This window comes from Dermochelys coriacea, chromosome 11, assembly GCF_009764565.3.
Source record: "Dermochelys coriacea isolate rDerCor1 chromosome 11, rDerCor1.pri.v4, whole genome shotgun sequence".
In the NCBI taxonomy this organism is placed as follows: domain Eukaryota; kingdom Metazoa; phylum Chordata; order Testudines; family Dermochelyidae; genus Dermochelys; species Dermochelys coriacea.
In genome coordinates this window covers 1,113,437-1,137,810 of record NC_050078.2, presented here as the reverse complement: position 1 = coordinate 1,137,810, position 24,374 = coordinate 1,113,437, and the positions used below count along the sequence as shown (strand labels likewise).

Here is a 24,374-nt window from a genome sequence, read left to right as displayed (position 1 = left end):
TGCACTGAGCGGCAGGGGGGTGAGAGAGTCCCGGGTGGATTTCTGAACAGTGGCTGTGTTGAGGTCAGAACCTGTGTGAGCTGGACAGATGGACAAGGACTTGGGACAGACGGACCATGCAGGCTCTGTTAGGATGGTGCGGGTAAGAGAGGACAGAGGGATCTGGCTGAGGTCATCTGCTCAACGTGAGGTATGGGCTGCAGCAGGACTGAGTGAGGTAGTGCCTCACTCTGGGACCTGCAGGCTGGCCGCTCTCCTTAGTGCCGTTCATTGCCTTTCCCCCCTAGATTCCCTGCTGGCCTTGGCACAGGACCCCACCCACCATGGTGGAGTACTATGAAGCCCTGGGCATTCCCCGCAGCGCCTCCTCTGACGACATAAAAAAGGCGTAAGTCCCGCTTTCTTGGAGCAACTGGAGCCCCATCCCCACACATCCCAATGGCACCGTTCTCTGTGCTTGCCAGCGCTGTGCCCCAGGGGCTCTGGATGTAGGGCGTCTAGTGAGCTCTGTGGCCCACAAAGGAAGAAGGCAGCAGTGAGTCCCACCGTCATGTAACAGGACCATGGACATACAGTCTTCGCTGCAGGGATCATGCCGCCTTCTCGGGAAAGGAGGCAGTTCTCGGCCTGTGCCCTGCAGGGCTCAGACTAGATGGTCCCAACGGGCCTTGGAATCTAGGAATCGATGCTGAGGTGGCTGCAGGGCCAGGAGGGTGGTGGAGGTGGAGAAGGGCTGTCTGCCAGTGTGTGGTGTGAGCCGGGACACGTGGTGGGGTGGGGGTGGCCGGGAGCTGGCTCCCCTGTAGTACCCTGTGCTGTGCCTAGATATCCCGTTACGGGCTGCCCTTTCCCCACTGAGCTGTGATAGAGACAGGGAGGGCGATGGGAGGGCAAAGGTGACCAGACCCTGCTGCAGTTGGAGTTACCATGGGAGCCCTGCCTTTGACCTCGAGCCTGCTGCTCCTGAAATCAGGGTCCAAACACCCGTCAACGGGAGCAGGCAAGGCTCTGCAGCAGGGCTGTGGTTCCACCCAGCCAGCCTTCACTCACAACCACGCTGGGCCCTGAGATCCCATCATTACCGTGGCCAGGGGTCGTAGAAAGCCACGTGAGGAGATCGACACGTGTTTGAGGGGAGAGGGCCCTCCTTCCTGGGCAGATTCTGCCGTGGTGTCCAGCACGAACCATCCCTGGTCCCTGCTGGGGTGCCATAGCGTGGCAGAGTTATTGTCTTTCCTTAAAGCAGAGGTTCTCAAACTGGGGGGGGGGCTGTTTTGGGTTGTGTGAGAAGCTTTAGGGAAAAAACAAACAAACCTTTACTGTGCACATTTTGCCCACAGCAATCAACAGGTGTCTACTTAAATTGCGGAGAAATCACATGTTTTTTGCAGGTTGGTCAGGGGGTAAAGAGCCAATTTCGCGGCTGTGTTCATACAATTGTATGTTCCATACCACCCTGACTTCTACGCTGCGGCTGGCGGGGCGCTGCCTTCAGAGCTGGGTTCCTGGCCAGCAGCCGCCACTCTCCCACCGCTCAGCTCTGAAGGCAGCGCAGAAGTAAGGGTGGCAGTACCGCAACCCCCCTACAGTTGGGTTGGGACCCCTTTTGGGTTGGGACCCACAGTTTGAGAAATGCTACTCTAGAAGGCCTTGTGCATTTTGACGGATTTCTGTTAAGCTTGCATGGCATTATACGAAGTCGTTGCCTGTCGTTGTCGGTATGTTAATCCGTTTGCTATGAGGTGGTGTGCACATTTCATTGTAAGCATAAACGACAAGTGCGGTTTTACTTGTGCTGTTATTACAATGGATCGTTGGCTCATTCATGAAACAGAAAATAACAAAACAAAAAAACCAACTCAAGTGAAAAACAAAGAAGCCAAAACATATCCAAGTGAAGCCCCGCTGCTGGTGGGAGATATTGAGAAGCGAGCCACACAAATAGTGAAGCGTGGTACAGATAAGACTGTGACATGTGTAGCCCGTTGGGGGAGTGGCCCCTCTCTCTCCAAGTCTGTGGGCTTCCAATGCACCCCACTATGTCTCCGGGAGTCACCTGGTGTGGGGAATCAGCGGGCATTGGGAGATGGGGGTGCGGGTCTGTGATCGGGGCCGAATGATAAACACAGTTACAGAGCCCAGCCCCTGGTCAGGGCAAGGCAGTGAAGAGTCTCTGGCTCAGGCCTGCACTCAGGCTGGGCAGCAAACAGTCAGGCCTCCTAGATCTGGCGGAGGGCCGACAAGTGCAGGCTTCTTGCCTAAGGAAGGGGGAGACTGCCCCCCACGGCTTGGGGTGGCAGTGGGGATGCAGGCCCACCCACTCCACTGCGTCCTGGCCCAGGGCCCTAGCAGTGGCAGAGTGGTCTGGCACTGGGTCAGGGGGATCCTGACTGTAACTTGCTGACTCAGAGTCGGCTACCCCGAGCCACTTCCCAGCTCCCCCTCCGGGCGTATCTGCCACGGGAGAGGGTCGTCCTAGTCGTTGGGGAAGAAGGCCTCTGTCAGCGCTTGCAGCTCCTCCCTGCTCGGGTCTGTAAATGGCCCTGGCCAGTCCTCAGCTCCCTCATTGTCTGCAGCAGCCTCCGGCTCAGGAGCTCACAGGAGGTGTCTGACTTCTCCGGCGGCTGCCTCCCAACTGAGTTCTCTGGCAGGCCTTTTATACTTCTGGTCCCGCCCACTGACTTCTGGTGGGAGGGTTGAGCGAGGTGTGGCTCTGCCCACCAGGGTTCAGTGAGGGGTCCCTCGCCCTCCGGGTCTGTGGGCGGCCAATCCGCCTCACTACACATGGCATAAAGTCAAGCAGAGGAAATACCGAGAGGAATACACACAATACGGCTTCACTTACTTGCTGAATGGGAATGTGGTGCACCCACAGGGTGTTCTATGCTCAGAAGAGCTTGCACAAAATAGCTTAAAACTTGTAAAGCTGCAGCAGAATCTGTACCCTAAACATGCCACGCATGCTGATAAGCCAACAATGCATTTCCAGCGGAAAGAATGAGACCTTAAAGGTTGATGGGATGTTATGAACAACCACCCAACCCCAGAAAAAGCACGAATGGCTTCCTACAGTTTCCTACCTAATTGCTAAATGTAAAAAAGCCTCACACAGCAGGCAAATCATCAATCTCTGGTCACGGTAGCTATGTGTTGTATGTGACAAACAGTGACAAATTTGCAACTCCACTTCTAGCCATTCCGTTGTCCAATGATACAGTTGCATGTCGCACTGATGATATTGCTAATGACATAAAGGTTCAGCTGATCGAATGGTTTAAACATAGCCCCAAATACGCCTTACAACTTGATGGGTCTACAGACATTTCTCATCCAGCTCAGCTGCTTGTATATGTCAGTTACTGCTACAACAGGAAGCTGCAAGAAGATTTATTATTTTGCAATTCTCTTCAAGGAGAGATAATGGGACAAGAAGTATTTTGCAATCTTGACAACTTCATGCATGAAGAAGGACTGGAGTAGTTATGCCGAGTTGATGTATGTACGGATGGGGCCAGTGCTATGGGGGGGAAGTTGGAGTAAAAACAAAAGTTTGGGGAGTGGTGCCACATGTTGTTTTCACGCATTATGTACACACAGGGAAACTCTGGCTTCCAAGACACTTGAACCAGAACTTGATTGTGTTCTGCCAATTGCAATAAAAATAGTGAACTTTGTTAAGTCTTGTCCCCTGAACTTGAGATTGTTCTCAAGGTTATGTAGAGATGGGATCAGAACAGGAGAAATCCGGGGGCTATCTTGAGAAAATATCCTGATGCATGTATTTGAGCTGAAAGATGAACTCCACTTGTTCCTTCTTGATGCCGGTTCACCTTATGCAGAACTTCTGTCTGATTCCAAATGGCTTTCAAACCTAGCATATTTAGCAGACATTTCTGAGGAGCTGAATGTTTCACTTCAAGGTGCCACCTTGAACCTTCTGCTATTAAATGATAAAATTGATGGCTTCCTGAAGAAATGTACTCACTGGAAGGAGCGACTGGAAGGTGGGATGGCAGAAATGTTTCCAGTGTTGGCAGAGTTTTGGGAGGAGAACGAGCTTGAACTTGAAACGGTAAAACCAATCACGGCTCGTCATCTCGCAGGCTCAATAGCTCCTTTCAGAAATGTTTTGAGGATTTGACTCTCCATCAATATGACCGGGTTTGACAACCTTGTCAAGTTGCCCATCACTGAAAACAGTATTTGCTTCCACCCCACTAAGTGAGTTCTGGCCGTCAATCGCCGGGGAGTATCCATTGTTACCCGAAGCTGCAAGGAATCTCTTAATTCCTTTCACATCTACCTGCTAATATGAAACAGGCTTTTCTGCCCTAGCTTACATCAAAAAACAAAGATCCATCTTGGCTCCAGGTAGAAGGGAACCCTTTGGATTGGTCTCCATCACCCAGCCCAGGAGGGAATTGCTCTGCTCCAAAAAGCCCCCAGCACACTAGTGACAACAGTGTGATGACCCTAAGCAGGAGCTCACGTAACATTTCCATGACTCTCTATTTCAGTGGCTCTGTTTGAGCCAATGCCTTACGGGTTTTAATAGTTAGAATTGCATATTGATTTGTTTCATCGGTATATGTACTGATGTGGTGGGGTGGGCAATGTAAATGCCTACAGACACAAAGAAGAGGGGTGCAATCAAAGAAGTTTGAGAAGTACTGCCTTAAAGGGTGCTTGTGCCCCTCCTGGCACTTCGGGGAAAAACCCACGACCACCATCAAAGGGCAGTTTTTCCAAACAAACCCCAGGGCGGGAAACATGTCCAGAGCAGGGAGTTATAGCCAGGAGACGCTGCCTGCCCCCCAAGCCAGGAAGCGGCCCATACAGGCCGCAGCCTGGGCCCAGAGTCTGTCATTGTCTGGGGATGGAATTGCATTCGTCTGTGGCAATAACTAGGGTTGCCAGGCATTCGGTTTTTGACTGAAACACCTGGTTGAAAAGGGACCCTGGAGTCTCCGATCAGCACTGCTGACTGGGCCGTTAAAAGTCCGGTCGGCAGTGCAGCGGGGCTAAGGTAGGCTCCCTGCCTGCCCTGGCTCCACGCAGCTCCTGGAAGCAGTGGCACATCCCTGTGGCCCCTAGGCGCAGGGGCGGCCAGGGAGGCTCTGTGCGCTGCCCCCACCCTGAGCGCCGGCTCTGCAGCTCCCATTGGCGGGGAACTGTGGCCAATGAAAGCTGCAGGGGCAGTGTCTTCGGGCGCAGGCAGCACGCAGAGCCCCCTGGCGGCCCCTAAGTCTAGGAACTGGATATATCAGCTGCTCCTGGGAGCCGCCTGAGGTAAGCACTGCCCAACCAGAGCCTGCACTCCAAACCCCCTGCCCCAGCCCTGAGCCCCCTCCCATACCCCAACCCCATCCCTGACCCCCCTCCCGCACCCCAACCCCTGCCCCAGCCCTGAGCCACCGCCCACACCCAAACTCCCTCCCAGAGCCCCCACCCTGACCCCCTGCCCCAGCCCTGAGCCCCCTCCCACACCCAAACTCCCTCCCAGAGCCTGCACCCCAACCCCCTCCCCAGCCCAGAGCCCCCTCCCACATCCTGAACCCCTCATTTGTGGCCCCATCCTGGAGCCTGCACCCCCAGCCAGAGCCCTCATCCACTCCCACATCTCAACCCTGCCCCAGCTCTGTTAAAAGTGGTTAAGGGTGGGGGAGAGTGAGCGATGGAGGGAGGACGACTGGTGTGAGCAGGAGGAGGGGCCTCAGAGAAGAGGCTGGGCAGGGATGGTGCCTCGGGGCAGGGGGCGGGGGGGCAAGGGTGTTTGGTAGCTATTCTGGATCCTGTGAGGAGTCACAGCAGAGAAAGTCGTCCCCCGTGTCCCAATGGAGCAGAGGTGACATCCATGGGGTTGATCTGGACGCACGGATCAGGCTGGTCAAGGCCTGACTGGAGACGTGGGACAGCCTAAGGGACCTGGGCACTGCTGCACTTGCTGGGGCATCTCCAGAGCCAAACCCGGCTCTCCAGGAAGATCCAGCCCTGCTTTCTGGTGGAGCGGAGCTTTGGCAAAGGAGGGGGGACAAGGGGATGATTCGACTGGGCGCAGCCCCTGGTGACGGGCACGCTCAGGGATCACTGCTTACTGCTGTCTCTGGGTCTGTGCAGGTACAGGAAGGCGGCGCTGAAATGGCACCCGGATAAGAACCCGGGGAACAAGGAACACGCCGAGCGGAAGTTCAAAGAGATCACAGAGGCCTACGAAGTGTTGTCAGACAGTAAGGGGCCGGCGTCTCTCCCTCCGGGCTCAGTGTGGGTCCTGGCAGTGGGGGCCGGCGTCTCTCCTCCCTGCAGGCTCAGTGTGGGTCTTGGCAGTGGGGGCCGGCATCTCCCCTCCCTGCGGGCTCAGTGTGGGTCCGGGCAGTGGGGGCACACTCCCTGCACAGGGCGGGTGGCCATGGGTCAGAGCAGGCTCTCACGTGCTCTTGCTGCGCTTGGAAGAAGGGTTTGCTCTCTCTGTTGCCCGCTGGGTTGCTCCCAGCGCTGTGCGTCTCACCCGTAGACGGGACAACTGTGTTACCCAGTGGCCCAGTGTGCCGCTGTCCTCTCACCAGCCGCCCCAGTCGCTGGCTGCCAAGTGCTTCCAAGCCTGCAGGGCCTGGGGAGAGTCTAGTCGCCAGTTCTAGCTATGGGTCTATAGGGCGCACTTCAGGGCCCAGATCTCTCATGCAGCATCTTCCCACCACTGTCCAGCCATCCTAGACCTCAAAACCCATGTCTGAGCCCTCCGGAACCCCCCCAGTGCTCACTCACCCTCCCGCTGAGCTCCATGGGGGCTGCGGACACTCTGGCCTTCTCATTCAGCCCCCTTGGGGACAACGTGGCAGGAAAGCAAAGAACCCAGGCGGTGCAGGCGAGGTTCCTAACCCCAGTGACATCAGCCTTAAAGCCTTCGAGAGTCACAGATCCCTGAAAACTATAAAAGCCGTGAGACACCCGCTGCCCTGGGCTGAGCTAATCTGAGGTTCATCAGCGTTTCTGGTTGGACAGCGTCCCTGCTCTCGCCCCAAGCCCTTTGCTGCTGGGTGAGCCCCCTGCACAGAGCCGGACCCCGCACCCACAGCGGGCCCGGGGCTCTGCACTGTGTGCTCAGGCTGGGAAGTTCCAACTCCACCAGGCAGGCTTGCCCTCCCTTTGCGGCCCTTGTGTAGAAAGGCCATTGTCCTGGGGTCTCGGCCAGGTCCCCCCTATAAATGCCTCAGCGAAACGGCTGTAGCGTGGACACTTGCTATCGTCACAGAAGGGGGTTTCCCATCGCTGCGTAAATCCACACCCGTCCCCCGAGGGGCGGGAGCTGGGTCAATGGAATCATTCTACCGTTGATCCTACGCCGGGGCTGAGACTGGCTTAACTCCATCTCGCTGGGCCGACCCAGGCTGTGGGTGTGGACCAGTCAGTCAGAGTCGATGGCAGCTTGACAGCTGTCAGTGACGGCCCTTCAGTGAGGTGTCCACTGCCTGGCCCCGGCGGGGCAGCTGCCTGGAATGCAGCACAACGGGCTGCCCTGGGCCAGCCAAGCTCCTGCGCCAGGCTGTCCACATTTCAACACAGGCACTCAACCAAGACTCCATAATCTATCGTCGCCTGCTGCTCCAGCTGGGCTCTCGGACGTCCCCTCAGCCCGTTCGTGGCTCTCCCTCTGCCATCGCCTCTCCTGTGTAGCTACCGCCCCTAGGACGTGGCAAGGTGCCGTTTGCCAGGCTGACATGGTAGAAGAGAAGCCTGCTAGAGCAATGCCTCCTGCCTCCTCTCTGCCCCTGGTCCAGGAGTCCCTTGGAGGAATCCTTCTGGCTACTGGGGTGCCCCTGATCCCATGCTGAGCAAGGGGCTGGGAGCCTGGAGCCCTGTGTTGACCCATGAGGTGCAGGATTGCTCCCCTCTGAACATGCCCAGGTGTAATGCCCCAAAGGTGGGGGCTCCCACCCCTCACCCTCGGGACAATTCCAGAACCCATCCCCTCCCTCAGACAGGAGCTCCTTCCGGATAGTCAGCCTCCATCTTCTCCCCTTGTGCCTCCTAGTCACAGCCCTGGAACACCCTAAATCCCTGTCCCTTCCCAGCAGCCGCACCCTCCCCATAGCTGCCAGCTTTGGGCAAGACCCTCGTTAGCTGTCTTTGGGCTGAGCTAGGATGAAGCCCCGTTAACCCTTCTTCAGAATCCCCAGGCTGGTCTCCACTGAAAACTGAGGTCAGCATGTGAAAAATCCACTCCCCGGAGAGACATCGCTGTGCCGAGCTCACCCCCCGGGTTGCCAGCGCTAGGCCGATGGAAGTTCGACCTTGCTGCCGCCTCCGGGGCGGTGGGTTAGCAACGGCGATGGGAGGTGGGGCAGCTGTGCCGCTGGAGCGGTTTAAGTGCAGACATAGCCCAGTCCCCGGATGGTTCCTATTGTGCATCTCCGAGTCCCCTGGGGATTGCCCTGGGTCTCTCCAAAGCGGCCCGGGCAGGAGTCGCCATGTTCTGGGCAGGAGGTGATCTGCAAAGCACAGGAACGCTGGCATCATTTGGCTGTTTGGTGATTTCATTCCCCGGCAGAGATCGGGACATTTAACTGCCCCGCACGCACCGAACACTGGGGCTGGGAGACTGGTCTCGTTCTACAGTCCTGTGGGGTGGCAGCGTGTCCTGTGGGTTCTCCCCTGGTGTCAGTCATGCCCATGTGTGCTGCCATCTTCTCTTAGCATCACTAGCCTGTCTGTTCCAGAGCCCAGCCTCATCCTTGGCTGGTACCTGGCACTACCCAAACTGTCCAGCCTTTTGCTCACCGAACAGCCTGTCAGCTCCCTCCTGTCACGGCATCCCCGGGCGATGCTCTGGAGCTGCTCCCTACGAAGCCAGGCAGGACTCTGGGGGAGTCTCCTCTCTGGGCGCAGCCTGTCTGCAGGGGACACAGCTCACCCGGCTCCCCCCTTCCTGGGTCTGACCTCGGAGCATCCAGCATCCTCTGCCCCTCCGTGCGCTTCCCACCGTGAGTCCGCCTAAGCGGGATCCTGGGGGGCCAGAGGGTCCTGCCCCCCAACTCTGCAGTCAGACAGGACTCTCAGCCAACCAGTAAAACAGAAGGTTTATTAGATGACAGGAACATGGTCTAAACCAGAGCTTGTAGGTGCAGAGAACAGGACCCCTCAGCTGGGTCCATTTTGGGGGGGCAGTGAGCCAGACAACCACATCTGCCCTTCACTCCATGTCCCCAGCCAGCCCCAAACTGCCTCCCCCTCCTGCCCCTCCTCCTCTGGGCTTTGCCCCTTTCCCAGGCCAGGAGGTCACCGGATTCCTTTGTTCTCCAACCCTTTAGCTCTCACCTTGCACGGGGGAAGGGCCCAGGCCATCAGGTGCCAGGAAACAGGGTGTCGGCCATTTATGTACCCTGGCCCTTTGCTCTGCAACAATTACAGCCCTTATCCCACCCACTAGAGACTTAAGAAATGCCTAGGGGAAACTGAGGCACCCCTACAATATTCAGAGGAAACACTGAGAACAGTCCCACCTCGTCACACCTCCGCTGCCAGTCTGGGTTCTTCCTGGTGTGCTCACCACCACACAGGCCTGCATGGCTCCCTTGATGCCAAGGCTGCCTCGCTGCCCCAAGCCGTGGACTCCGGGGTCACACAGGTCAGAGGAGCAGGCCTCCTCAGGTGAAGTTGAGAACTGATCACTGTTTCTGCAGCCCCCTGGGGATCCTCTGGAAACCGGCTCTCCCGTCCCTTACTAGATGGGCAGGGAGCCCTGGCATAGGCGCTGGCCCAGGCCAGCCCGTGGCAGTCCCATGTCTGTTCCTCTGGCTGCTTCCCCATTTGCGGGCAGGCACCCTCTGGCCCAATGCTGGGCTGAGGGTCAGCCTGGTGAAAGGGCCACTGTGTCTGCAATGAGACCCGCTCTTGGCTGAAGATGGGCTGGGTGACCTCTCGCTCCTTCTTCTTTCCAGAGAGCAAGCGCGACCTCTACGACCGCTACGGCAAGGACGGGCTCACGGGGGCAGGTGAGTGACCCACTCGGGAGAAGTGGCCTTTCCCGCGGACCAGCAGTGGATTCCAAGGGACTGGTCTATCCGTGGGTGCAGTTCTCCAGCCCAGGGTCTGGATGCATGCCCTGGCTTGGGGGCCTCCTTCCCGGCTGGGCATGAAGTGCCTGTCATGGCATCCCCGGGCGATGCTCTGTAACTGCTCCCTACGAAGCCAGGCAGGACTCTGGGGGAGCCTCCTCTCTGGGAGCAGCCTGTCTGCAGGGCAAAAAGCTCACACAGCTTCCACCTTTCTGGGTCTGACCTCGGAGCATCCAGCATCCTCTGCCCCTCTGTGCGCTTCCCACAGCGAGTCCGCCCAGGCGGGGTTCTGAGGGGGCCAGAGGGTCCTGCCCCCCAACTCCGCAGTCAGACGTGACTCTCAGCCAGCCAGTAAAACAGAAGGTTTGTTAGACGACAGGAACATGGTCTAAACCAGAGCTTGTAGGTACAGAGAACAGGATCCCTCAGCTGGGTCCATCTTGGGGGGCAGTGAGCCAGACAACCCCGTCTGCACTTCACTCCATGTCCCCAGCCAGCCCCAAACTGCCTCACCCTCCAGCCCCTCCTCCTCTGGGCTTTGTCCCTTTCCAGGGCCAGGAGGGCACTGGATTCCTTTGTTCTCCAACCCTTCAGCTCTCACCTTGCTGGGGGGAAGGGCCCAGGCCATCAGTGGCCAGGAGACAGAGTTTCGGCCATTTATGTACCCTGGCCCTTTGCTCTGCAACGATTACACCCCCTTATCCCACCCCTAGAGATATAAGAAATGCCTAGGGGAAACTGAGGCACCCCTATAGTATTCAGAGGAAACATTAAGAACAGTCCCACCTTGTCACAGCACCCTTGGTGCCCTGCCCCAGCCATTCCTCTGAAAAAGCCTCCCGAGGTACAGCATGGTCCTGTGACTGCAGCCACCATTATAGTGGGGCACACAGAAAAAATCTGAGCTCTCTCTTACCTGGTGCGAATTTAGTGGAGTCACCTAATTCCTCCTGGAGCTGGGCCTAACCCCACCAGCCTCCTCGGAGACACTGGTGCTCAGACAGCGGAGTGTGGGGGCGGGGCAGGTGGCTCCAGACCCCCGGGAGATTCTCCCCATGGGTGTTAAGGGCTGGGCTGACCCTATGTATGGTTAGGGAAGTTCTCCCAACCAGAGATCCCAATGGGAACCGCCTCGGACACCAAAGGCTCCCATGCGTTGCATCCTGAGATCCATAGTGTCCAGAGGCCACAGTTCTGGGTGAAGGTCTTTCCGTCTGGCTACAGAGCTCTGGGGGTTCCAGCCTTGCCAGCCCCCAATGACCTCCTGTTCTCCTTCCCTGGGAAGGCAGGTCTGTAATGGCCAGCGTCTGCTTTTCCCCCAGGGACTGGGGATCTCCGGGATGGTGCCAGAGCTCCGGGCTTCACCTTCACCTTCCGGGGCGCAGACGAGGTCTTCAGAGAGTTCTTTGGGGGCCGAGATCCTTTTGCCGACTTCTTTGGTGAGCATTAGCCCAGTCTGGCCTCCTCCTGAGGCCGTCCCCAAGGCCTATCTGCTGCCCTGGGGGAGTGAGCCGAGGGCCTGATGCCCTACCTGCACAGGTCCTGTCAGCTGGAATACGGCCAGACCTGGGAGCGCAGCTGGAGCAGCCAGTGGGGGCGCTCATCCCTTCAGCCCCGATGGATCTCGCCCTGGCCCAGCCCCGAGCGTCGCCCCCTCGGGAGAGCCGGGTGTGATTGGACTCTCCACAGGAGTGGGTGTGACACCCTCCCACCCTGAGATTTCACCCTGCCAGGCTCCAGGTGACTCATGGCTTGGGTCCAGCACCAAACCAGGACTCATGTTACCAGGCAGAAAGGCCTGGCTCAGTAACTCTCCCGCCCCTCGGTGCTGAGGGCCAGTGGCAGAGCCCCCCAGGGATTGTTACTGTGGGTCGTTGGCGAGATCAGGCTCCGGTACAGAGGGACAGGAGACAGGGCTCATTTCCTCCGGTTCATGCTGCACCGCGGAGCTGGGCTGCAGCCCAGCCCAGTCCACGGCCCCCGTCACTGCTCAGACTGGGGCTGGTATGTTCCCTGTAGCCCCGGTGGGATGCTCGCGGCCTCTGGTCGCCCCCCATGGCCCCACACAACCATTCAGCACTTCCCCTTATAGATTCATAGATACTAAGGTCAGAAGGGACCATTCCAGAGATAGCCCTCAGCAAGAGGGACTGCTAAGGCTGACGGAGACACACCCTGTGCTGTGGGGCCAGGAGCTGATACTGACTCTGGCTAAGCGAGAGGGTAAAGCAGCCCTGCCGTGCACAGCCCAAGCGCACATGGAAACGTGCCCACACACGGCTGCAAAAGGCTCCAACGCTGCACGGGGCCCGTGGGTTACATCCTGGCGCCCTGGTTGAGGTTATGCCATGGACATTCTGAGGGCAGGAGTGGGTACAAAGCTGAGCCTGTTCTGGGAGGACTCTGGGTGCAGGGCACGTGCTGAGAACTGAACGCCAAAGCCATGTTTGTCTGCATCTCTGGGATGCGGCTGGGGGCAGGTTCGGGCAGTCCCAAGAGGCATTACTGCTGGCTAGGGATGGGGAGAAGGCACCTGCTCCTGAGAAGGGAATGGGACAGGGAAAGGAGATGGCCAGGGATTGATGGCTCCAAGGTGGGAAGGGGGGTTTGGGGGTGCGGGATTTGGCTGCCTGAAATCTCTCAGCTCACAATGATTTGCTGGCTAATTTCTTCCCAGCACGGTGGCGTTTATCTAGGGCGATGTACAGAGCAATAGCTCAGACATGGGTGAGGTTTTTCGTAGGAGTGGGTGGGTGACATTCTGTGGCCTGCGCTGTGCAGGAGGTCGGACTAGATGATCAGAATGGTCCCTTCTGACCTTAGTATCTATGAATCTATGAATCTAGTCCGACCTCCTGCACAGCGCAGGCCACAGAATCTCACCCACCCACTCCTACGAAAAACCTCACCTATGTCTGAGCTATTGAAGTCCTCAAATCGTGGTTTAAAGACTTCAAGGAGCAGAGAATCCTCCCTCAAGTGACCCGTGCCCCATGCTAAAGAGGAAGGCGAAAAATATCCAGGGCCTCTTCCAGTCTGCCCTGGAGGAAAATTCCTTCCCGACCCCAAATATCGCGATCAGCTAAACCCTGAGCATATGGGCAAGATTATCCAGCCAGATACCCAGGAAAGAATTTTCTGTAGTAACTCAGATCCCACCCCTTGTTTCACCCCTTCCCTGTGTGGTTCCCCCTACTTGTCCCCCCTCCGAGCCAATGCTCTTTCCTGCTTGTGCAGATCATATTAGAAGTGCCTCCGGGCAGGGACCTTGTTTTGTTCCTGTCTGTGCTGCTCTGTACGTCGCCCTAGATAAACACCACCGTGCTGGGAAGAAATTAGCCAGCAAATCATTGTGAGCTGAGAGATTTCAGGCAGCCAAATCCCGCACCCCCAAACCCCCCTTCCCACCTTGGAGCCATCAATCCCTGGCCATCTCCTTTCCCTGTCCCATTCCCTTCTCAGGAGCAGGTGCCTTCTCCCCACCCCTAGCCAGCAGTAATGCCTCTTGGGACTGCCCGAACCTGCTCCCAGCCGCATCCCAGAGATGCAGACAAACATGGCTTTGGCGTTCAGTTCTCAGCACGTGCCCTGCACCCAGAGTCCTCCCGGAACAGGCTCAGCTTTGTACCCGCTCCTGCCCTCAGAATGTCCATGGCATAACCTCAACCAGGGCGCCAGGATGTAACCCACGGGCCCCGTGCAGCGTTGGAGCCTTTTGCAGCCGTGTGTGGGCACGTTTCCATGTGCGCTTGGGCTGTGCACGGCAGGGCTGCTTTACCCTCTCGCTTAGCCAGAGTCAGTATCAGCTCCTGGCCCCACAGCATAGGGTGTGTCTCCGTCAGCCTTAGCAGTCCCTCTTGCTGAGGGCTATCTCTGGGCTGCAGGCCCCCGTTGGCACACTACGTGCCTGCAAGCCAGCCCTGGACTGTACAGACCAGAGAGCTGCAGGACAAATGGCGCTTGGAGCTGAGCAGGGAGGAGGAGAGAGGGCTCTGACAGACCCAGCTCCCAGCTGGCTTAGATTCTGGGGGGGTGGGGGGGCAGAGCCCAGCTCCCCTGTGGAGTTAGCACCAGACAGAAGATTTGATGGTCCTGGATGACCAGAATGGACCTTAGTTTTCACACCATCAGTGACTCCGAACAGCCCCTCAAGTCCCTGGAAGAGAAGTACCTACATGGGACCAAGAGCTCAGTTCTCAGAGGCCTCTGTGGTCCTGCCCCCAAAGGCAAAGGGGGATCCACTGGCAAGGGGGGAAGCGAGCCAGATTCAGACTAGCAAGGAAGGTGCAAATGGTGTGGGGAACTAGCCCTGGGGCCAGCTCACCCAGGGATCTCGCTCAGCATCTTTACTCCACGACGGGGAGGCTCCAGGAGACTCTGCAGCCCAGCGGGGAGTGGTGGGCGTGACGCAGGCATCTCTGGGCTATGCAGGGTGTTGGGCGATGGTCCCTTCTGGCCTTGCAATCCTTGAATGAAATGACCCCCTGCACCAGCCTGCTCCACCTGCCCCGTTGCTGGCAGGAGGAGCCGCGCTGCCATCTCCCAGCCTGCACTCGGCCGCCGTTCAGTCCTACCTGGCTCATGCCCGCTGGAGGATGATATTAGTACTGACACAGTGCCCCAAATCTTCAAGAGTACAGAAGCAAGGGCCCTGCCCCACAGAGCCTGGGCTCTCCGTGGATGGGGGCAGGAGCCCCAGCAGCTCCATGCTACGGGTTTGGGTGGCTCTGTTGTGTCTGTCCTTGGCGGGCGGGGGCAGAGTTCCCGGCTGTGCTCCCATCATGGCCCCCCCAGAGAGTCCCCTAGTGGCAGTGACCCCTCCCCCTGCCCTTCCCGTTAGCTACTGGGCCACACTTACCCACCCACATCCTGCTTTCCAGATGACGTGGGCCTGTTCTCAGATCTGCATGCCGGAGGGCCCTGGGACCACGGACAGGGGGGCCCCTCTGTTGCCTACTCCTTTTGCTCCTACGCCTTCCCAGAGCAGTCAGGTAAGGGGGCGGGGGGTGCCAGCAGACCAGCTTCGGGCTCCCCGTTGCCACGGATTCTTCCTCTGGCTTCAAATTATAGCCCAGCCCCATTGTCCTCAGTCACAGCCCGCTTCTCCCGCCGTCCTTCCTCTGAGTCCTGGCCCTGTCTGAGCCCTGCACATCTAGCGCCATTCCCCTGCCCTGCCCAGCCAAAACCTCCTCCCCTCGACTCTGGATCCCCTGCCCGTCCCTGCCCAAACCTTCTCCCCTTGACTCCGGACCCCTTGCCCTGCCCGGCCCAAACCTCCTCCCCTTACCTCCGGATCCCCTGCCCAGCCCAAACCTCCTTCCCATGCCTCCATTCCCCTGCCCGGCCCAGCCCAAACCTCCTCCCCATGCCTCCATTCCCCTGCCCGGCCCAGCCCAAACCTCCTCCCCATGGCTCCATTCCCCTGCCCCGGCCCAGCCCAAACCTCCTCCCCATGGCTCCATTCCCCTGCCCAGCCCGGCCCAAACGACAGTCTCGCCATGCGACTCCTGGACAGATATTTCCTATCCCAGTTTCACACCCACCCTGCAGTGCGTCCCCCAGCTGACCCGTTACCATCTCGGCACTCTCTCACGCCCGGCCAAGGATGCCGTGTGATCCCATGGGGCTCCCTGGGGCCTGGCCCAGGCTGGGGGCTCCTGCTATGAGGTTGTCACCCTGTTTTTCAGATTTCTTCTCGTCATTCAGCCCAGGCACCGACCCTGGAATCGGCTTCTGCTCGGTTTCCACTTCCACCACCTTCGTCAACGGCAAACGCATCACCACGAGGAGGTAGGGAGGGGCCAGCGCGGACTGGCCAGTGGCCAAGCTAGCCTGTCTCCCAGCAACATGGCAGCTGCTCTGGGGGACCAGATCATGGGGCCCCCAGTTCTGTGTCCCACTACCTGCCATGCCAGAGCCGTCCATGGGGCCAGTCAGGCTGGTGTCCTGCTTTCAGCAGTGGCTCCCTGCCCCGTCTCAGGAGTGAGCCTGAGCTGAGCTCCTGCAGGGTGGGGAGTCACACAAATGACCCTGACTCTGGATCCATTCCCAGTGCCATTGTCTCATGCTCAGGAGGGCTGGGGGATGGAGGGAGGGTGCAGCAGCTTCCGGGGGCGTGGAACGTGACCTCCCATGGTGCACGGCCCTGAGGATAACAGGGTGCTGTATGCTCACAGCTGCGCACTTTGCGAGGTGGGAGGCAGTGCTGGGTGCCCAGGAGTAGCAACAGCATCCCCACCTGCTGAGTGTGTGTGGCCAGGGCTGGCTGGTTTTCCTTTCCTTGGGGTTCCCACTGCCTGTGGCATGGGACAGCCTTCCAAGCAAAGTGCTCACGTGCTCAGAGAATCTGGGATCCAGGGGGCCTGTGGCAATGTACAAGCAAACAGTGTGCGGGGGTGGGGGCGAGGAGGTGCCTGGGTGTCTCTTAGAGCGGGCCGTGTGGGTGAGTGCATGTGTGTGGGAAATGGGGAGGAGGAGCGAGTTTCCTCTCAGCTGGATCCATGCACTCTGTGCCTGGGTGCCTGGGATGTGCCACACTGACAATATCACGCTCAGGGCAGGCACACCAGAGCTGGTGGTTTGTTCTGTAACTAGATGCCCCAGGCCCGTAACGAAAGTGCCACGGCAGCACCACACTGGGTAGCTGTAAGCCAGACCTAGTCACAGACTCATAGAATCTCAGAGTGGGAAGGGACCTCAGGAGGTTCTAGTCCAACCCCCTGCTCAAAGCAGGACCAATCCCTAATTATTGCCCCAGATCCCTAAATGGCCCCCTCAAGGATTCAACTCACAACCCTGGGTTTAGCAGGCCAGTGCTCAAACCACTGAGCTATCCCTCCCCACCAGTCCCCTCTAGGCAGTCCAGCCCTTGGCTCCCAGCCAGACTACCCGGTCCCATGTTGTGAGGGGTGATTGAAAATCCATTTCCCCGTATGTGAGTTTCTACTAATCCCAAAGGACCAAACACTTACGTGGGTAAGATCTGAGATTCATACTGACCTGGGGGTATCACCCTGCCAGCCCATCCTTAGTGAGTTAACGAACGGTTTATTCATGAAAGAAAAGCAGAGAGTTACAAATGGGTAACAGATCATATACGGACAAGTGACGGCAAAGTCCTTAGACAGGGCTGTAGCAGGGCTGCAACAGACGGCTCGCTTGCAAAGTCTCTCTGGCACCTTCCCATAGATTGGCAGGTCTTCGGTCCTTGTTCAAGACGCTCCTTTCAGTTATAAATCCACAGTCCATAGAACTAGGGCAGGAAAGAGGCAACATGGAGATATCTCAGGGGTCTTTTATATCCTTTGCCGTGTACGTGGAAATGTTGTGTCTCAAACAAAGCCCACAGCCCCGGTGCATGGAAAGTTACTGGCCCAAGATGGAGTCCAGGATCACATGAGCAGATCACATCCCTTACGTGGCTTGCTGACTCCCAGGGGCCGTCACGGCTCATCTTGTTTCTGAGGGGTCTTCAGGAAAGGCTTACGGGGCAGGATGTGTGTCTTCCACGGCCTGTTGTGAGCAGAGTGTCTTTGATGGGCTATGAACACGCAGCTGTCTGGCCCTATTGTAAACCCATCTGGGGGCATCACCCACGAACAAAACACTGGCTGGAGATACACAGCCCATATTCCTCACTTCCGATACAAAGTTGATACGTGGATTTCACCAGGATAATCGCATTCGATAGATTATAGTGTTTCCATTGACACCGGACATGAAACACTTCGTGCAAGATTTGTTGCAAATGCACCACAGTGGTAATATCAGTGATAGAAATGGTCGTCTCTGTGCATACAGCACCCCTCTCCTCTGTTCCCCAGGATCATCGAGAACGGCCTGGAGCGGGTGGAAATCGAGGAGGATGGAGAGCTGAAAGCTACAGAGGTGAATGGTGAGGAGCAGAGCTTCTGGGCCTCCGGAAGGGGGTTGTGCAGGGCCGGTAACATGCTGTGTGCCTGCCCTGGCCGGTGCAATTACCAGGGAGACTGGGGGGAAGTCTGACGGGAGAGGGAACTCAGCCCACAGGGGCCTGGAACGTAGACTCTGCCTGGTGCAGAAAATGGGAACCAGAGCAGTTCAGTAAGTAGCCCGGGCTAGCCCCGCCCAATGCTGGGTGAGCAGACGGGCGTCGGGAGTATCTGCGGGAGAGGGGAGCGCCTGTCGCAGAGACAGCGCTCCTGGGACATGGCCCGACGCTGCATCCCCACCCGGTGCTGACAGACAGGCAATCTCCCCTCAGCCGTTGGCCCTGGGGGACATTGTCCCTCGCACCTGGGGCTAACTGGCCCCTTATTGGCAGTGTCAGCAGAGGAGCCCCAGGAATCTCTCCCAGCTGGAGGTGGGGCGGGGGGGTTCTGGGCAGGGGCTGTGGGGAACTCCACTTGCCCACACGGTGCCCATCTGAGCACAGAGGAATTCGCTCTCTGGGGCTGTGGATCCTACCAGAACCTGCAATGCCACACTGGGGCAAGGAGTTGAGGCCCATCTGGACACTGAATCTGGGCCCCTGCTTCCTGGCTGGGGGGCTGGCCCCAGGTCCTAGGGATGCTCTGGCCGGGTCCCTCTCCCGTTATTCTGGTTCGGGTGCTTTTCTTACAGATGTATCCAACAGTGTGGAGCCTCAGGTAGGGCTGCACCGTCAGGAACAGCACGACATCCTGAGCTCTGCGTCCGACTCCCCCACCCCGCAGCGCCCCCCAAGCATGGCCTCCTCCTATGTGCTCCCCGAAGAGGAGGACAAAGATCTGCACCGGGCCATGGCCTACAGCCTGTCGGAGCTGGAGGACATGGGGCAGCACCGAGTGGATGCCCGCGGCTCCAAGAAGAGAAGGGGCAGTATGCGGCGGGCCCACAAGGGGGCCAGCGAGGAGGCGGGCGCTGCCCTGGCACCGCAGAGCCGGGCCAAGGGAGCAGAGAGCCCCGGCGGAGGAGACAGCGCGAAGGAGGGGGAGGAGAGGGCGGCCGAGGTGCAGAAGATGGGGAGCAATCCTGGAGCCACAGGGGGCGGGTTGGTGCCAGATGAGAGCGAGTCGGTGCCGGACAAGAGCCAGTTCACGCTCAGCGACCTCAAGTCGGCGCTTGCTGAGATCGAGTCTGCTCCCGACGAGATGGAGTCGGTCATGTGTGTCCTCCTGTGATGGTGGCCACGAGGAGCCCTCAGCGCGTGGGGATCCGCTGGGACTGCACCAGGCAGTGGCTAGTAAAGGTCAGCGTCAGCTCTCCAAGCCTGCATCTTTATCATTCGCTGAGTCAGGAGCCATTCAGGCAGAGCGGGAGCAAAGCCTGCCAGGCCAGGGTCTGGTCTCCATCCCCATTGCCCCGGGAGTTGCTCGGGGCCTCGTGGCCCTGGTGGCTGCCTGGCGCTCCCCGTCTCTTTCTCTGGAACCATATGTCCAGGGTGGAGACGCAATGCTTTGGGAGGACCATAGTCCTAGGGCAAGAGAAGGCACGCTGGTTAGTCCCCTCTGGGGGCTTGGGGTTCGGCTGCATGTCCCTTGCTGTGGGGCATCTGTGATCTGCATGCCCAGATGAGAGGCTTTTCTCAGCTACTCCCTGGAAACTGGTGTCAGAAGGATGTGCTGTGAGACCCTGGCTAGCAGCGTGTTAGTCCTGGGAGCAGATGGAAGGGGTCATAGAAGAGCACCAAAAATGATCGAGTGGCTGAAGCAATTGACTTATGAGGCGACACTAAAGGAGCTAAACCTGCAGCTTGGCCAGAGGAGAGCAGGGTGGACGTAAGAGCTGGCTCCACAGAGCTGGAGGAGGAACCCCGCTAGTGTTAGCACGGTACAAGGGGAGTAAGTGGGAACAGCAGAGTGAAACTAACCAGGGAGACGTTCCTTCTGAATAGCAGGGAAAGCTGCCAGCAGGCAGATAGACCAGGCTGGAGGATCCTTTCCCCCAGGGAGGGCGGAAAGCCCGAGACCCCGCCTGCTGCACGCGAGATTAAGCCAGCTGCAAGCACGAGCTGCCCATCAGCACACACAGCTACAGCCAGTCCCTGGCAAGGTTTCCTGCTGCCCCCTCTCTCCTGTGCAAGCCCGTGTGCGTTCCAGAAGAAGACCCCACCCAGGAAAGCCCAGGCAGTGGAGGGGAACTCTGTTAGGGGGCTAGAGAGCTGCTCTGCCTCAAATACCTTCTCCCATCCCCCAGGAAGAGGCGGGTAGAGCCGCTCATCTGCTGACTGGGGGTCCCACTTCTAGCCATGAGTCACGTGTGGAGCATCCCTCTCCCCAAACATAAGTTGGGGCAGAGTCAACACGACGTTTGTAAGGGAGATCAGGCCTCACCGAGCTGTTAGAATTTTCTGAGGGCTCAACAAACATGGACAGGGGGGATCCAGTGGCTATAGGGTACTTGGACTTTCAGAAAGCCTTTGACAAGGTCCCTCACCAAAGGCTCTTCAGCAAAGTAAGCAGTGATGGGATAAAAGGGAAGGTTCTCTCCTGGACTGATAACTGGCTAAAAGACAGGAAACAAAGGGTAGGAATAAATGGCCGGTTTCCAGAATGGAGAGAGATAAATAGCAGGGTCCCGCAGGGGTTTGTACTGGGCCCAGTCCTATTCAACATATTCATAAGTGATCTGGGAAAAGGGGTTAACAGGGAGTTCACAAAGTTTGCAGATGGTACAAAACTACTCAAGATAGTAAAGACCCAGGCAGACTGTGAAGAGCTACAAAGGGATCTCTCAAAACTGGGTGACTGGGCAGCAAAATGGCAGATGAAATTCAATGCTGATAAATGCAAAGTAATGCACTTTGGAAAACATAATCCCAACTATACATATACAATGATGGGGTCTAAATTAGCTGTTACCACTCATGAGAGATCTTGGAGTCACTGTGGACAGTTCACTGAAAACATCCACTCAGTGTGCAGTGGCAGCCACAAAAGCGAACAGAATGTGTGGAATCATTAAGAAAGGGATAGATAAGACAAAAATATCCTGTTGCCTCTATATAAATCCATGGTACGCCCATATCTTGAACACTGTGTGCAGATGTGGTTGCCCCATCTCAAAAAAGATATATTGGAACTGGAAAAAGTACACAGAAGAACAACAAAAATGATTAAGGGGTGGAACAGCTTCTGTATGAGGAGAGAGAAAAAAGGGGACTGTTTAGCTTGGAAAGGAGATGGGTAATGGGGGAGGATAGGATAGAGGTCTATAAATACATGACTGGTGTGGAGAAAGTGAATAGGGAAGTGTTATTTACCCCTCCATATAATATAAGAACTAGGGGTCATCCAATGAAATTAATAGGCAGCAGGTTTAAAACAAACAGAAGGAAGTATTTCTTCACACAACGCACAGTTAACCTGTGGAATTCATTGCCAACGGATGTTGTGAAGGCCAAAACTATAACTGGGTTAAAAAAAGAACTAAATAAGTTCCTGGAGGATAAGGCCATCAATGGCTATTAGCCAAGATGGGCAGGGTCACAACCCCCTGCTCTTGGTGTCCCTAAGCCTCTGACTGCCAGACGCTGGGACTGGGCGACAGGGGATGGATCACATGATAATTGCCCGGTTCTGTTCATTCCCCCTGAAGCACCTGGCCCCAGCCATAGTCAGAGACAGGGCACTGGGCTGGAGGGACCCTTGGTCTGACCCAGCCTGGCCGTTCTGTTCCAAACCACCCCTGCCCACTGCCACCTGATGTGCCTAGACTACCTCTGAGCCTGTTTTCCCTGCTGGCTTGGGTCCCTTGCCTGGTTTGAGTCAGACCTGCTAGCCTGCTGCTAGATCCAAGTCTGAACCATGTCCCACAAACTGCAGGCTTAACTGAAAACAGCTTAAGAAGTGCTCCTGTCTCCAGCACTCAGATATGCAGCTCCCAATGGGGTCCAAACCCCAAATAAATCCGTTTTACCCTTTAGAAAGCTTATACAGGGTAAACTCATAAATTGTTTGCCCTCTATAACACTGATAGAGAGATATCCACAGCTGTTTGGCCCCCATTAATACATACTCTGGGTTAATTAATAAGTAAAAAGTGATTTTATTAAATTTAAAAAGTAGGATTTAAGTGGTTCCAAGTAATAACAGACAGAACTAAGTGAATTATCAAGCAAAATAAAATAAAACACACAAGTCTAAGCCTAATACAGTAAGAAAACTGAATACAGATAAAATCTCACCCTCAGAGATGTTACAATATGCTTCTTTCACAGACTGGATGCCTTCCTAGTCTGGGCCCAATCCTTTCCCCTGGTGCAGCCCTTGTTCCAGCTCAGGTGGTAGCTAGGGGATTCCTCATGATGGCAGCCCCCTTTATTCTGTTCCACCCCCTTATATAGCTTTTGCACAAGGCAGGAATCCTTTGTCCCTCTCTGGGTTCCCACCCCTCCTTCTCAATGGAAAAGCACCAGGTTAAAGATGGATTCCAGGTCAGGTGACATGATCACATGTCACTGTAAGACTTTATTACCCACTTGCCAGCCCACAGTAGACAGGAAGACTTACAAGTAAACAGAGGCATTTACAGTCAATTGTCCTGGTTAATGGGAGCCATCAAGATTCCAAACCACCATTAATGGCCCACACTTTGCATAATTACAATAGGACCTCAGAGTTATATTTCATATTTCTAGTCTCAGATACGAGAACGATACATTCATACAAAGGGGATGACCACACTCAGTAGATTATAAGCTTTGTAATGATACCTCCTTACAAGTGACCTTTTGCATGAAGCATATTCCAGTTACATCCTATTCACACTCATAGCATATTTTCATAAAATCATATAGCGTGCAACCTCACACCCCCCCACTGGCCAGGACACCAGGAGTTGGGCCGAGCACAGCGCTGGGCTTATTCCCCCCCTCGGTCCCTCTGGGTCCCGGGACCCGCCTCATCCCCACCCGGGGTCTCCACCAGGCTCCTTGCTAGCCACGGTGGGGCCCAACCACAGCCTAGCGGGAAAGTGCAGAGTCAGCTCAGCTGGCCCCTCCCTCCCAGCGGCTGCCCTGAGGCGGGTGTCAGCAGTTGCTCTGTGCTCAGCAGCCACCTGACAGCCACAACAGCCGGTTTCCAGCATTTGCTGGGGCCTGTCTGCTGACTCTGCCGCTCCCCTCCCTCGTCTCTCATTCCTGGACACAGACCGACCCCGCTGGGGCTGGGGAGCCCAGGGCCTGGCACACCAGTGCCAGGATTCACCGTCTCAGAGCCCAGGCTCTCTGGGCTCCCCAGCATCAGGATCCCCCTACTGCAATTCCCACGATTCCCAGGCCCCGAGTGCTGTAGGATCCACCCATGGGGTAACTGCACAGTGCTTGCATTCACACGCCAGCCCTTCGATGCACTAGTGCTGTGTTCACACGCCGGCCTTTCAATGCACTAGTGCTGCGTTCGCACGCCGGCCCTTCGATGCACTAGTGTGGGGTTCACACGCCGGCCCTTCGATGCACTAGTGCAGGGTTCACATGCCGGCCCTTTGATGCACTAGCGCTGCGTTTACACGCCAGCCCTTCGATGCACTAGTGCAGAGTTCACATGATGGCCCTTCAATGCACTAGTGGAGGGTTCACACGCCGACCCTTCAAAGCACTAGTGGAGGGTTCACACTCCCTGTCCCTGAAGGGCAGTAGAGTGCACACCCTGGATCCGTAGTGCCGGGCACATTCTCTCAGGCTTTGGGTGCCACGGGAAATGCACACCGCCTCCAGCTGGGAGAGGAAGAGGAAGCAACACAGAGCTGGAATCCACGGATCTCCCTGCAGAGGCGAGCTGTCAGGGCCGGACAGGTGAGCTCTCCTGACCTCTCATCACCAGGGCTACTGGCTTCTCCTGGGTGATCTCTTGCCAAGGCCAGCCCAGAGCACCTGTCTCGTGGTTTTACTCAGCCCTCCCTCAAGTGGGCTGCGCCCGCGTAAAGCCCTGCTGGTCTGGCCCAGCCCTCACACTGGGGCCACTCGTCCTCCCTGGGTATGTGGCGCTGCCCCTCGGAGTGGGAGGGGACTGTGGCCGCGGAGCTACCCCTAGCTGCCTCCCAAAGGGTCAGAGTGGTCCTAGCACCCACACAGACCAGACAGGGTCACACAGGCAAACTGCCTTGGGCTCCATGGGCCTGGATCAGCCTTGGTGGGGGGCCATAAGATGATCCGAGCTGCACTGGGGGCGGGGGACACCCAACCCAGCTCATCCACTTGGGACTCAACCCAGTGCTGCATCAGGGCAGCCCCAGTCCCTAGGCACCCTTGTGCATGTCCCCTACTCCACTGAGGAGAGGGTGGAAGGGTTTCCTCCCCCAGGAAACAAGCTGGGCTAGTGAAGTGCCCGCACTGCTCCTCTTTGGGCCGGCGAGACCCTCCTG

At 57.2% G+C, this 24,374-nt stretch overlaps 1 protein-coding gene across 2 annotated transcripts; it reads left to right on the top strand.

Moving 5' to 3' along the window:
* The first annotated feature begins 323 nt into the window (after positions 1–323).
* On the top strand, positions 324–18,411 carry LOC119863522 (dnaJ homolog subfamily B member 2-like). 2 transcript variants are annotated; one of them, XM_038422078.2, is made up of 7 exons: positions 324–388; positions 6,118–6,227; positions 9,936–9,989; positions 11,375–11,491; positions 14,933–15,043; positions 15,740–15,842; positions 17,876–18,411. In XM_038422078.2, exons 1-7 carry the CDS (start codon positions 324–326, stop codon positions 18,054–18,056), a joined length of 741 nt encoding a protein of 246 aa, XP_038278006.1. In that variant the 3' UTR covers positions 18,057–18,411. The 2 variants fall into 2 exon arrangements, 1 of the variants encoding a protein (XP_038278006.1); XR_006277812.1 differs by lacking the exons at positions 324–388; positions 6,118–6,227; positions 9,936–9,989; positions 11,375–11,491; positions 17,876–18,411 and adding an exon at positions 13,664–14,449 and having other exon boundaries at positions 15,740–15,752.
* The last annotated feature ends 5,963 nt before the right edge of the window (positions 18,412–24,374 follow it).

What these genes read in the sequence shown, in the direction of transcription:
- LOC119863522 (XM_038422078.2), top strand. Translation starts at nt 324, where the DNA reads ATGGTGGAGTACTATGAAGCCCTGGGCATTCCCCGCAGCGCCTCCTCT. An exon ending in TCCTTTTGCCGACTTCTTTG is followed by an intron (nt 11,492 to 14,932) that starts GTGAGCATTAGC and finishes CCTGCTTTCCAG; the next exon opens with ATGACGTGGGCCTGTTCTCA. An exon ending in AAACGCATCACCACGAGGAG is followed by an intron (nt 15,843 to 17,875) that starts GTAGGGAGGGGC and finishes TCTGTTCCCCAG; the next exon opens with GATCATCGAGAACGGCCTGG.